The 13501-nt window shown below is 31.7% G+C and overlaps 1 protein-coding gene across 1 annotated transcript; it reads left to right on the top strand.

The window, feature by feature from the left end:
- Window positions 1–761: 761 nt before the first annotated feature.
- On the top strand, window positions 762–1987 carry LOC112036215 (ethylene-responsive transcription factor 2). The gene has a single exon (XM_024069026.2). It carries the CDS (start codon window positions 899–901, stop codon window positions 1985–1987), a length of 1089 nt encoding a protein of 362 aa, XP_023924794.2. The 5' UTR covers window positions 762–898.
- The last annotated feature ends 11514 nt before the right edge of the window (window positions 1988–13501 follow it).

Raw genomic sequence — 13501 nt, 5'->3', positions numbered from 1 at the left:
AAAAAAAAAAAAAAAAAAAAAACACACACACTAAGGCAAGCTGAAATTGTGAATACAAGTAGACAACATTTTTTCATATAATAAAATTTTAATTTATTGTGTCCGTTTAATAATAATTATTCCTTATGATTAGACAAAACTTAAAAGAACTAATTGATTATTAATATAAATGAAGCCGACGTCCGAGAGAGCGTGAACCCACAAATTATTATATCAAAGAATTTTTTGTTTCATCACGTTATAACTATTTTAACTTTTAGTAATATATCATTCTATCTAACTCGGCGATTAGCTGTGTCTGTGGGGTAGGAATCGGGGAAAAAAGAACACAAGCGCACACACACGCACGCACAGTCGCAGAGTCGGCACACAAAACGACAACTAACATTTTGCTGCTGCTTGCAATTTGCAATTGTAAGCCCATGACGTCATTGAATGTCCAAATCATTCAAATAATAAAAAAAAACTCCACGAACTAGAAATGAACCACGTGATTAATGCTTTTTTTCCACCACTTTGCTGTCTATCTGAATCTGAATGAATGAACCTTCAAAGAAACTCAGTACCCACATAGAAAATCGCCACCACCAAATTATTATAACAATTTTTTAAATATATTACTTTTTTTTTTAATTTTTTTATTCCCACACTTTCATATATAAAAACAAAAACATATTTGGAAATTAAAAAAAATCATTTTTTTTTTTTAATTTATCCACCTAAGTTCATGAACCTCTTTGGCTATAAATACCCATCTCTTATTAAATCTTCAAAAATATTCATTTCTTCAACGCAAACTTGAAATCCTCCAAACTCTCTCTCCCTCTTTCGTTGAGCACTCCAAAACCTTCAACTTTAGCAATTTCCGATTCAGAGTTCAAGAATATCTGATCCAAAAATGTACGGACAGAGCTCTACAGAGGCCGATTTGGCTCTTCTTGAGTCGATTCGCCGGCATCTACTAGGCGAGACTGAAGTGGGTTCTTCGGGAAACGGTCCGATTTTCGGTCGGAGCTCCAGTTTCGGTAGCTTGTATCCTTGTCTCACCGAAAACTGGGGCGAGTTGCCACTCAAAGAAGACGATTCGGAGGACATGGTGCTCTACGGTGTTCTCCGTGACGCCGTCAACGTTGGCTGGGTTCCATTCCCTTCTCTCGCTCCTGTACCCGCTGAATCTTTCAATTTCGGGTCCCAAGTAATAAAAACCGAACCCGATATGTTCGTTTCGGTGAAATCTGAGCCCGAAATCTTGCCGGAAACTAAGGTGGTTCCGGCGGTGGCGCCGCCTCATAAGGCGGAGCCTGCGGTGGTTCCGTCAAAAGGGAAGCATTTTAGGGGTGTGAGGCAAAGACCTTGGGGGAAGTTCGCGGCTGAGATTCGTGACCCGGCTAAGAACGGCGCCCGGGTTTGGCTCGGAACTTTCGAAACAGCTGAAGACGCCGCCCTGGCTTACGACCGAGCCGCCTACAGGATGCGCGGCTCGCGCGCCTTGCTCAATTTCCCACTCCGGGTCAACTCGGGCGAGCCTGACCCGGTGAGGGTGACATCAAAGCGGTCATCGCCCGAACCCACTTCCTCGATTTCATCGGTCGATAGCGTGTCGCCGAAGCGGCGGAGGAAGGCTGATTTCACGGCGGCTCAGAAGGTGGATCAGGCTCAAGCTCAAGCTCAAGCTGGATTGAGAATGGGAAGTGGAGTTGAGAGCTTGCAAGTGGCACAACAAGTGGCACCATGTACACGTGGCAACAAGTATTGGTTAGCTCATTCTGAACGATTCAGCGGGTACAGGAGCGAGAGAAGGGAATGGAACCCAGCCAACGTTGACGGCGTCACGGAGAACACCGTAGAGCACCATGTCCTCCGAATCGTCTTCTTTGAGTGGCAACTCGCCCCAGTTTTCGGTGAGACAAGGATACAAGCTACCGAAACTGGAGCTCCGACCGAAAATCGGACCGTTTCCCGAAGAACCCACTTCAGTCTCGCCTAGTAGATGCCGGCGAATCGACTCAAGAAGAGCCAAATCGGCCTCTGTAGAGCTCTGTCCGTACATTTTTGGATCAGATATTCTTGAACTCTGAATCGGAAATTGCTAAAGTTGAAGGTTTTGGAGTGCTCAACGAAAGAGGGAGAGAGAGTTTGGAGGATTTCAAGTTTGCGTTGAAGAAATGAATATTTTTGAAGATTTAATAAGAGATGGGTATTTATAGCCAAAGAGGTTCATGAACTTAGGTGGATAAATTAAAAAAAAAAAATGATTTTTTTTAATTTCCAAATATGTTTTTGTTTTTATATATGAAAGTGTGGGAATAAAAAAATTAAAAAAAAAAGTAATATATTTAAAAAATTGTTATAATAATTTGGTGGTGGCGATTTTCTATGTGGGTACTGAGTTTCTTTGAAGGTTCATTCATTCAGATTCAGATAGACAGCAAAGTGGTGGAAAAAAAGCATTAATCACGTGGTTCATTTCTAGTTCGTGGAGTTTTTTTTTATTATTTGAATGATTTGGACATTCAATGACGTCATGGGCTTACAATTGCAAATTGCAAGCAGCAGCAAAATGTTAGTTGTCGTTTTGTGTGCCGACTCTGCGACTGTGCGTGCGTGTGTGTGCGCTTGTGTTCTTTTTTCCCCGATTCCTACCCCACAGACACAGCTAATCGCCGAGTTAGATAGAATGATATATTACTAAAAGTTAAAATAGTTATAACGTGATGAAACAAAAAATTCTTTGATATAATAATTTGTGGGTTCACGCTCTCTCGGACGTCGGCTTCATTTATATTAATAATCAATTAGTTCTTTTAAGTTTTGTCTAATCATAAGGAATAATTATTATTAAACGGACACAATAAATTAAAATTTTATTATATGAAAAAATGTTGTCTACTTGTATTCACAATTTCAGCTTGCCTTAGTGTGTGTGTTTTTTTTTTTTTTTTTTTTTTAGTGTTTACATTTGGTTTTAAGTTTAAGTTGAGTACCTCCTCAAAAAAAAAGTTTAAGTTGAGTAAATTACACACAGGCTTTAGTTTAAATGAAGTTTAATTATAGGCAGAAATACCATTTTTGTTTCTAAATTTTCACCATATTCCTACTTTGGTCCCTACTTTTTAATTTTAACGCATTTAGTTCCTAAAATAAAAAAGCGATCTCTTTTTGGTTTCTATCGTCATTTTACTAACGGAAATAGTTTACGTGGCAAATGGAGTGCACCGCTAGCACATTAAATGCTAACGTTAGCATTAAATTAATAATAAAATTTTTATTTAGCATTTTTAAAATGCCACATCATCTTTTAAAAATAATATATTAATTTATCAATTTTAACTAAGTGAAAAAAAAAAACATAAATAAAAACCAAAAATCATATAAGTTGAGATCTATCTTTATCTTGAGGAAGAACAAGCAAGATCACAAACCCAGAAAATTCAAAACCCAAAAAATCTGTCAGTTATCTTTAAAAAAAAATATAACTTCAAATCCATGTCAACACAAAATTAAACACAAATAAATCCAAAATAAAACCCTCACATGACACCAAAACATCACAGCTGATAAATTTTGTTCTAATTTCAAACCACATGGCCACACTTTCAGCTCAAACTTTTTCACTCTCAACTCATACTTTATCTCCCTAAGGTCTTGGGATCTTGGTTTGATATGGGTTAGAAAGAGGGAGGTTGAGATCAGTTTGATCTGGGTTAGAGGGAGATGTTGAGATCGGTTGCTGTCACAGCATGGCTGGTGGCAACATGTGGGTTCAAGATCAACCAAATGAGGAGTGATTTAAGAATTGTGGTGGTCGGGTTTTGGATTTCAAAGTGGTCTTGGAAATTGAAGAAGTGTGGGTTTGGTGATGTGGGTTTTGATATATTGAGAGTGGTGGTTTTTATTCCACTGATCTTGTTGTTGTGGCCAATGTTTAGTGTTAATTTTCTAGGTTTGTATTCTTTGGGTTTTGAAAATTTTGGGTGCTCAGAGTTTAGCTAGAGGGATGGAGAGTAGGAAGAACAATGTTGTTTTGGTTGCAAAGTTTGTTGTTCAAAATACCGATCTAGTTTTTATTTTCCTGGTCAAAATGGTTTTTTCTCTCATCCAATCTATGGTATTTCTAGGTTTTGGCTAATCATGTGTGTGTTTGAGTTTTATATTGCAATTTGTCTCTTGTGTGTGTTTGAATCTATGTGTTTTAGAATTTAGTTACCGTTTTTTTCTTCTTCTTCTTTTCTAACTTTTGCGTTCTTCAATTAGATTAACAAATAATTGATTAAGATCAAATGATTCTAAAGTCCACCTAGATGTTTTGGGTTTTGAATTTTCTAGGTTTGTGTTCTTGTTTGTTCTTCCTCAAGATAAAGCTAGATCTCAATTTATATGATTTTTGGTTTTTATTTCTATTTTTCCTTCTTTTTTTTTTTTTTTTTTTTTTTTTCATTTAGTTAAAATTGATCAATTAATTTTTTATATTAAAAGATGATGTGACATTTTTAAAATTCTAAATTAAAAATTTTATTATTATTTTAATACTGATGTCAACATTTAGTGTACTAGCGGTGCACTCCGTTTGCCATGTAGACTATTTTCGTTAGTGAGATGACGGTAAGGACCAAAACGAAATTGCTTTTTGATTTTAGGGACTAAATGCGGTAAAGTTAAAAAGTAGGGACCAAAGTGAGAGTTAAGTGAAAATGTAGGGATGAAAATAGTATTTCTGCCTTAATTATAAGATATAAACTATAAAGATTAATTTGTTAGCAATTGAAACAGATTTCAATTGAATTGTTTAGATCGTCAAGTTTATGTGCTGTAAGAGGGATTGATTCTAGATTGTCAAGTTTATTGGATGTAAATTTTGATAAATCCACAATTGAACTACATTTTTTTCTTATATTCTTCATGTTTGCAAAATTTTCAAAAGATCAAAGATCGATAATGTAGAGACCCAAAAATGAGGCTTACAATCCATAGAATCTCACATTGCTTAGGGAAGCACATGAGAATGTGTTTATAAGGAGTGACCTCCCTTTAATGTGTAGAGGTATTTTCCCTACGACTGTGTGCTTTTGGTATCAGAGTCATGCCTTAACCAGAAGTGTGGGCCCCCTCCCCACATGCAAAGACGTGTGTGCCTGTAAGGGGGTGGATTGCAAAGACCCAAAAGGGGAGGGGCCTTTTCCCCCATTACTTTGTGCTTTGAGGGGGGTAGAACAAAAGTGTACTTGAGGCGATATTGTTACAGATAGCTATGTTATTAATTAAATGTTTAAATTTCAAGTTTTTGTAGTCTACAATTACCCATAAAAAATAAGTTTATGGATTAAATAGTAAATAATATCCAGTTGGTATGAAATTCGACATGTGTGTTAATAACATAAAGATTATATAATCCAGTAGTTAGGTTTTCAAAATATGTAGTCATATTAGTTTTTTATTAGTGGGAAATGTAACTTTAGACTATAATCAAATTTGTAGTCAAACTTTAATTTGATTTACTAATATTCTACAAACTCCCTCATAGAGACTTGAATTTCGATTCTTGCCCCTGCACCCTACAAGCATTTATATTTGTGGAATGACCACTCGGTACGCGGTGGTCTCTTGAGCTTAGTTAATTAAATAGTTACTTGTTGATTTTAATAAAGGATGGTCATTAGTGACTAATATATATACATGAGTATCAGGCTGAATATATAGCAACTTTACTGCAAATTGACTAAAATTTAAAAATACGACTAAATTGATCGCGGGAATATTGTTATGTATATTACATATTATTTTACTTTTATCTGTAGTTTCATATGAGTTCAGCCTATCAAACTTAAGTTCATAATGTTCAAGCTTGAATAATTTAATAAAGCCTAGGATGATTCTCTGAAAATAATAATAATACTAATAATAGAGCCTAAGATTGAGACTTGTTTGATTCGTTTATTAAATATAAACAAATCAATTTTCAAACTTCCTATCAAGCCAAGCTTACCAAAATAGTATTATTCTATGATACAGGAGGGGAAAAAGTTGGTTTTGAAAATTTTTTAGTCCAAATTCTTAAAGAGAAAAGGCTTAGAAAGCGGCTGCCAGAACCAGAGGCTTATGCCACCAATTGTTGGTGAGTCTTCGTCTATTGCTTTGAATTGAATAAGGATCCTAACAAAAAAAAAAGGAAAAGATGAAACCATAATCTAAGTACGGATCATAGGATTTACAAGAAGACAATAAGAGTTTTATGTTAGATAACACAATAGCCTGGCATATAATTTCATTCCAATTTTTGAAGTGTCTAGAACGTTGAGCATGTTTGCTAATTAATGACATAAAGAACTCTCAATTTATATTTCATAGTATAAGTATATAAGTTTTATGAACTTATCAGTGCTCTACATCAACCATGGCCAAATTTAGGAGTGGACGATAACAAAAGATATTCTTGAAATGTCTTTTTGAAAATAATGCATTGATGTTCATAATCATAAGATAACAAATGTTATATTGTTTTTAGACAGTTTATAATGTTCAAAATATAAATTAAGAAAAAAAACATACAGTTTTGGCTCAACTATAAATGACCAAATCTGGCTTAAATTTTTTATTTATTTTATATATAAAAAAAAAACCTTTATAATTTACATCATCTAAATTTGGTCTTTCATTTTTTTCTCAAAAAATAAATTTGGTCTCTCAACTTCCTTTCTATGTTTGATGTGCTTTCAAATAAATATGAAACAATAAAGAGATAGCCATTGCGTTTTTCAAAAGAAACAATAATGAGGTAGCCATTGTATTTTTCCTCATTATTTTTTATGAAAAATATATTTTTTGGTATATCAAGAATTCATTGAAATTGTTTATCAAAAAAAAAAAAAAGAATTCATTGAAATTAATTTCTTGGCTTCTCTAGAATTGAAAGATATAAAAATGCGATGCTAAGCTGTTTTTTTGGGACATAATGACAGCTAATTGGCAAAAGTAGACAGAATGACGGATGATTGAATAAAAAATGAAAGTTAAGACATAATTGAAAATACTGAAACCTTAAGGATGAAAATAGAAACAAACCAAATTTAAAGGATATAATGTATAATTGAGCTGTAATATTATCGGGTGCCCTTAGAGCAATGGTTTATAAACTACTTTAGGAAATTTTTTATATCACTTCTATGAAAAATAAAAAAAGCAGTAAAAAAAAAATTAATTAATTTTTGAACAAAATTTGGCAACAAACTTGTTTGTAGCCTGATTCTAGAAGTCCACTTAATGTCTTTTAATTGGATGTGACTTTTAACAAATCCACCGTTGAATTACATGTTCTTCTTATATCCTTATTGTTTGCAAAATTTCCAAAAAATCGAAGATCAATAACTATGTCATCAATCAAATATTTAAATTTCAAGTTTTTATAATTTAAAATTACGTATAAAAAAATAAGTTTATAAATCGAATGGTAATTAAAATCTTATTGATATGAAATTTCACATGTGCTTTAAGAACATAAAGAACATAAAATCCGATGTTTAAATTTTCAAAATATGTAGCTACGTTAATTTTTTAAGTGAAAGCTATAGCCTTAGGGTAAAATTAAGTTTGTAGGCAAATTTTTTCCTTAATTTTTTCTTTTCTCATAAAAAGTTTCTAAAAATATATCTTAAACCAACACCTTTAAGGTATTCATTAACTTTCCCAAAAAAAAAAAAAAAAAAAAAAGCACTTGAAATTCCATCACGGCCTTTGCCATGTTAGGTAGCTCATGAAGTGGGGTTCTTGAATCCTGATAATAATAGGTGCCAAAGTTAACAAAGAAAAGACTAAAGCGGATAGAAAAAGAGAACAAAATTAGGTGCAGTTTTATGTAGAATAAATCCCTCGTTGATCAATTGAGGTAAAATTACCCAAATTGGTTTGAGCCTCGCGTATTCGGATATTTGGATTTGTTGATTTGACATCCTTTTTGCATGTTCTGCAATTGCAAATTGGATTGGCATTATGTTCACTACAATATTTCTTTGTATACTCAATCTTTCTCATAAAAAGTTTCTAAAAATATATCTTAAACTAATGCCTTTAAGACATTTATTAACTTTTCCCCCCCAAAAAAAAAAAAAAGCACTTGAAATTCCATCACGGCGTTTGCCATGTTAGGTAGCTCATGAAGTGGAGTTCTTGAATCCTCATAATAACAGGTACCAAAAGTTAACAAAGAAAAGACTGAAGCGAATAGAAAAAGAGAACAAAATTAGTTGCATTTTTATGTAGAATAAATCCCTCGTTGATCAATTGAGGTAAAATTACCCAAATAAGTTTGAGCCTCGCGTTTTCGAATATTCGGATTTGTTGATTTAACATCCTTTTTGCATGTTCTGCAATTGCAAATTGGTTTTGCATTATGTTCACTACAATATTTCTTTGTATACTCAATCTTTAACCTTGTTAATTTGGATATATATTTTTGCAACACTAATTTGTTGAGTTAGGCTAATTAGTTTCTGTTGTATATATAAGAGTATACATGGATAGGTTGTAATAATAATATAAAGTTGGAGAGTATTCATTTGTAAAATGAATAAAATGGAAATTTTGAGTTATGGAATTTTCTTTGTGAAAATTCAAGTTCCAGGATTTTCAATCACGAGACTTCTGTTTGATCAATCGAAGTGGTGAAGGAAACTATCCTGGAGTCTCTGCTTGTTTCGATTGGTACTCAATTCCTGCTTGATTGATCGAAAAGAGCTTTCGATCGATGCTGGATTCCTTTCGATTGATCGAGACTTGTGAAAAGTAAATTTTTGCAAAATTTCCTAATAATTGTTCTAAATGTTTGAAAATGTTTCAAGTTTTGTGAACGGATTTATGAAATATTTTAACTCTCTATACGTACCTTTTGAAGGGATATAACCCTATGAGTATAAATAGAGATTTATGTTCACTTAAAAAATAAATAATCTCTCCAAAATAGTAAGTTTAAAGAAACACAAGAAGTCCTGTAGAACCCAATAAACTTGGTTATATCCTAGGAAAAATTTTGTAGAAATTCTTTAGCAACTTGCGTATAGGGACAAATATTATCCAAGGATAACATTCAATTGTGCTTCTAAGTTAATCACTAATTTCTATTTACTTGATGTGTTCATCTTGTTCTTCTATTATTATTCCTTGATTTATTGAAACCCCGAATAGTTTCCATAAAAGATTCACTAGGCAATCCTTTCAAAATTACTCAAGGATTCCAACACAAAGTTTTGCGAACCAAGTTTCTAGTCTTGCTGAATGTACCCCCGCAAACTAATCTTTTTAAATTTAACAACTTTACCGAAACGTGGATACTACTAAATACTTTCCACCATTAATTGCTGATTATCTCATGCTTGTGATATCATTTTCACCAAACGTCACATCCCATTTCGGTATCAAGCAACCTAGCTAAACAGGTACAAGATAAGTGCACTATTATTTCAACTTTATATCATATTATGAACATTATTATTCATAACTTACTTTTATAAAGCAAAAAAAAGATCCTCTGCACTGTTCGTTATCTTATTTCAAATAATTATTATTCTATTTCATTAACTAAAGAAACATAATGATAATGGCTAACAAATGATCCATTGAAAAAAGTTCGAGATACAACTCCTTAATAACTTTAGGTAAAATCATTGATAAATCAAAGGTAATACATATATCGATAAAATAAGAAAAAAAATTATCAAAATATATCAAGAATCTTGTACCTCAATTAATATTTTCTAATACTTTTAACGGAACATTTATAATTCAAATTTCCTAAAACCCACTTAATTAGTGTATTGAAAAAAAGTTTTACTAACGTATATTTTAAGAATATACATTAACCATCTATTTTAGAAAGCTTCTTATGAAAAAATAAAAAAATAATTAATTATTTAGACAATTTTTTATAAAATTTTTTAAAAATTGATAATTAATATATGCCTTAACCGGATCTTTAAAACAAAAAGGGTGTGTACAAAAGAACTGATTTTGTTTTTATTGTTTTTTTAAAGAATGATTAGAGAAAAAGAAACGAGGGTGGCGAGGAATTGGTGGCGAGGAGAAAAAGCAGAAACGGTGAGAAGGACACCAAGCTAGTCCTAGTCATCGGCATGCGTCATAGATTCATCGGTCCTAGACGATTCTGCAAATGTTTTTCAAATGGATAAGTCTCGCCCATAATTAAAGTCAAGAAACCCATTGAGATGTGTGGGTACTGGGTATGACCCACTTATTTTTCCCCAATTTTGCACACTCTTTCTTTTACGTCCCTTCAAGGAAGGTGGAGTCACTCAGAGCCTCTCACACCCACAACCCAACTTTGCCACCTTTTGTTTTGCCCACGAGATTGGCTTCACTGTTGCCTCCATATTCTATTCTAATTTGCTCTCTACTTATTCTTTAATAACTAATAATTGACAGCCACTTCTTTATTAGTGTGAATTAAAAAAAAAAAAACCACTTTACTCAAATTTCATTTTCTTGTTATTTTGTTTCGTATTTACATCAATTACGTAACTTGGAATAGGATTGAATTATAACCGAGCTTTCAAGATTCATCACCTGCCAAAAACATATTGACTATAGTCATTGGATCCATTCGTGACTAATTAGTTTCATTTGTTTTGATGGGTAAACATGTAATTAGAACCCACTAGTTCTCGATCGATTCTCTCTTTTTCTCTTTTATTTTTTTATTTTTTTTATTTTTTTATTTTTAAATTATTCTTCCTTTTCATTCATGCTTTTGATTATTAGACATATAATTATTGCAAATCATGTTCATTGATAACTTAAGAGAGTTGAATCTAAAATCTCTTTATTATTATTATTTTTTTTTTAGAAACAAACACACACACACAAGGAAGAGGAAAATAGATTTTAACACAAAGACACCCAATTTTCTTTATTTGAGTTGAAGCATTAATGATCAACTGCAGTAAAATAGATAGTATTAAACTCTGTACCAAATTTCAATGCATTTTTTTTTTTTTTTTATGTAACATCTGTTTGATTGAATCTTTTGTCTCTACTTTCTTGGTTCCAATACATAGGCTAAAACATAATTTTGTATAAAATCAATCAAGCTACTAACCATATAATTTATCAAAATAAAAACCTAAATAGTTTGTCAAAAACATTTAGCTCAAAACCCACTAATTAATGACCACAGGTAATGCTATTTTCAAATATTCAAAAAGACAAAGAAATGTCATCAAATTTTTTTTTTTTTTTTTGGTTGGCTTCAATTAGGAGAAACAACCTTAATTTAATAAAGAGGGCTTCAAATCATAATATGTAAATAAAAAAATAAAAAGTCCGGTTAATGTGTGCCCTTAAGTTTTCTATTTTTAGAAATATTTTTTCGAGAATTGAAAAAATTATCATTATTTTTTCAATTCTTGAAAAATCTTTTTACAAAAATAAAAATTAATGTGTGTCTTTAAGGCACACATTAGTAAAATTCAAAAAAAGAAAAAAAAAATGTTGGTTCGCATTGGTCATAGACTCCTAGTCTCTTAATAATTCGTCATTCTCAAAGGATATAATAATTCTTTAAAATCTTTCCCCTTTTTTTTTGGGCAGTAGGCGGATAAACCAAATCTTCACTGTCTCAGCCTCACTAATATTTTTTATAAATACAATCTGATCTGATATTGGTCTGATTCATCGCACATCGAACGAGGAAAACCAATATATGTCAGCAATAACATTGAAAAAAAATAAATAAATAAAAAATAGAGAACCTTTGAAATTGACCAAAGGCCATCTTGGTCGTATTTGACTTTGACCGTAGACAATTCTCCTTTCTATTATTACAGTAGAAACCAGTCCACAATTCCCAAACAAACGAGGCAATTTAGCCGCAACGTGCCAACTACCAGGCACCAGCACGTGAGTAGTCAGTGCACCGCAATGTTTGAGTCACCCTTTTTTTTAAAAGCAAAGACAAAAACAAAAGAAAACATGGACCCCACTAAAAAACCTTTTTGAAAAAACATACTATAAAAAATAAATCCGCACGTGGTTTAATTAGGATGCCGCATGGGACCTTCGTGCTTGTTTATACTTTTCTACGCTGAATGTCATTGTTGAGTAAACTACTATAATATATCAACAACTTGATAATAAATAGATTATATTATATAGACTTGATTGAACCTTTTTGTTTTGTTGGTGGAATTCCAAGTTTTCAACCAAACAATTTGCATATGCTCTTTGTTACTATTTGCTTATATTTTTTATTTTATTTAGTCAAGTTGTTCATTTTTTTAATGGTATATAAATGTATGTGTAAGTGACCTATGTGCTTTGTCATAATGTATGCTTAATCTAAGATTAAGTTCTTAAATCACCCTATACTCAATCGGATTAGATATTTGAAGGGACCGTCTTAGATTAATTAATCTCTAAAAACTCATAAGCATGCTATAATAGGTAATGTCGGCCTTAAAATACTACTTAAAGGTTATTTGAAGAGTACTCATCATTATCAAAACTTTGCGGCTTCAAACAGTTGATTTTCAAGTTTTTCATAGATGACAACTTAAGAACTTTAATAATATCAAGAATATGTTGAATTTAATTCAACTTGTTGAGTAATTAATAGTATCAAATATGAATTTTAGCACATGCGCTATATATCACAACTTGCATATCTACAAGATAAACCTAGATTAAACTAGTTGCAAGTTGCAATTAATGCAGGTTGAGATCAGGCATGATTCATGAATCCACAGAGGGAAAAAAGAAGTACTTTGGTAAATATATGAAAACCTTGACAAACACTACCTCACCACGTACAGTTATGTTGCATGTATATTCCAAAAATTAACTTTATTAAGGAACACATATGAAACGGATAAACTTTATGATTATGTTTTATATATTTTCAGAAACTTTTTATTGGAAAAGAAAAAAAAGAGTAATTTTTTTACGATTTTTTAATTTTATATTTTTCATAAAAGATGTTTCAAAACTTTTTAAAAATAATTTATTAACAATTAACATAAGAGCACTCATTAACACGACACATTTGATATTGCAATGAAAAAGGAAAATGTTAACATATATTTTTAAGGTAATAGTTAACAATTTATTTCAAGAAAGTCTTTATTGGAAAAGAATTTTTTTTTTTAAATGTTTTGACAGTTTTTTATTTTTATTTTTATTTTTTCATAAAAGTAGTGTTAAAATTTTCCTAAAATGAATTGTTAACCATTGCACTAAGGGCATCTGTTAATATAACCCTTGTATTAATTATACAAATAGGCTAATGTCTTAAAAATGTATGAGGAAAAAAATACCATGAAATTTGTGAGAATATTAGTTTTAAGTCAAATGGCTTCTCCTAAAAGTGAAATTATTCATAGCTTTTAAGTCAAATGACTTGCAATTATGTACGTTTTGATGAAAAATATAATTATGGTTGATGGGTACTGATCGTCCAACTTTACTCATCTATCCACCAGTTTCTCCAAAAAAAAAAAAAAAA

Source organism: Quercus suber, unplaced genomic scaffold (assembly GCF_002906115.3).
Source record: "Quercus suber isolate HL8 unplaced genomic scaffold, Cork oak 2.0 scaffold_11, whole genome shotgun sequence".
Taxonomy (NCBI): Eukaryota; Viridiplantae; Streptophyta; class Magnoliopsida; order Fagales; family Fagaceae; genus Quercus; species Quercus suber.
The sequence above is the reverse complement of the archived record's forward strand: the minus strand, read 5'-3'. Positions and strand labels throughout refer to the sequence as shown.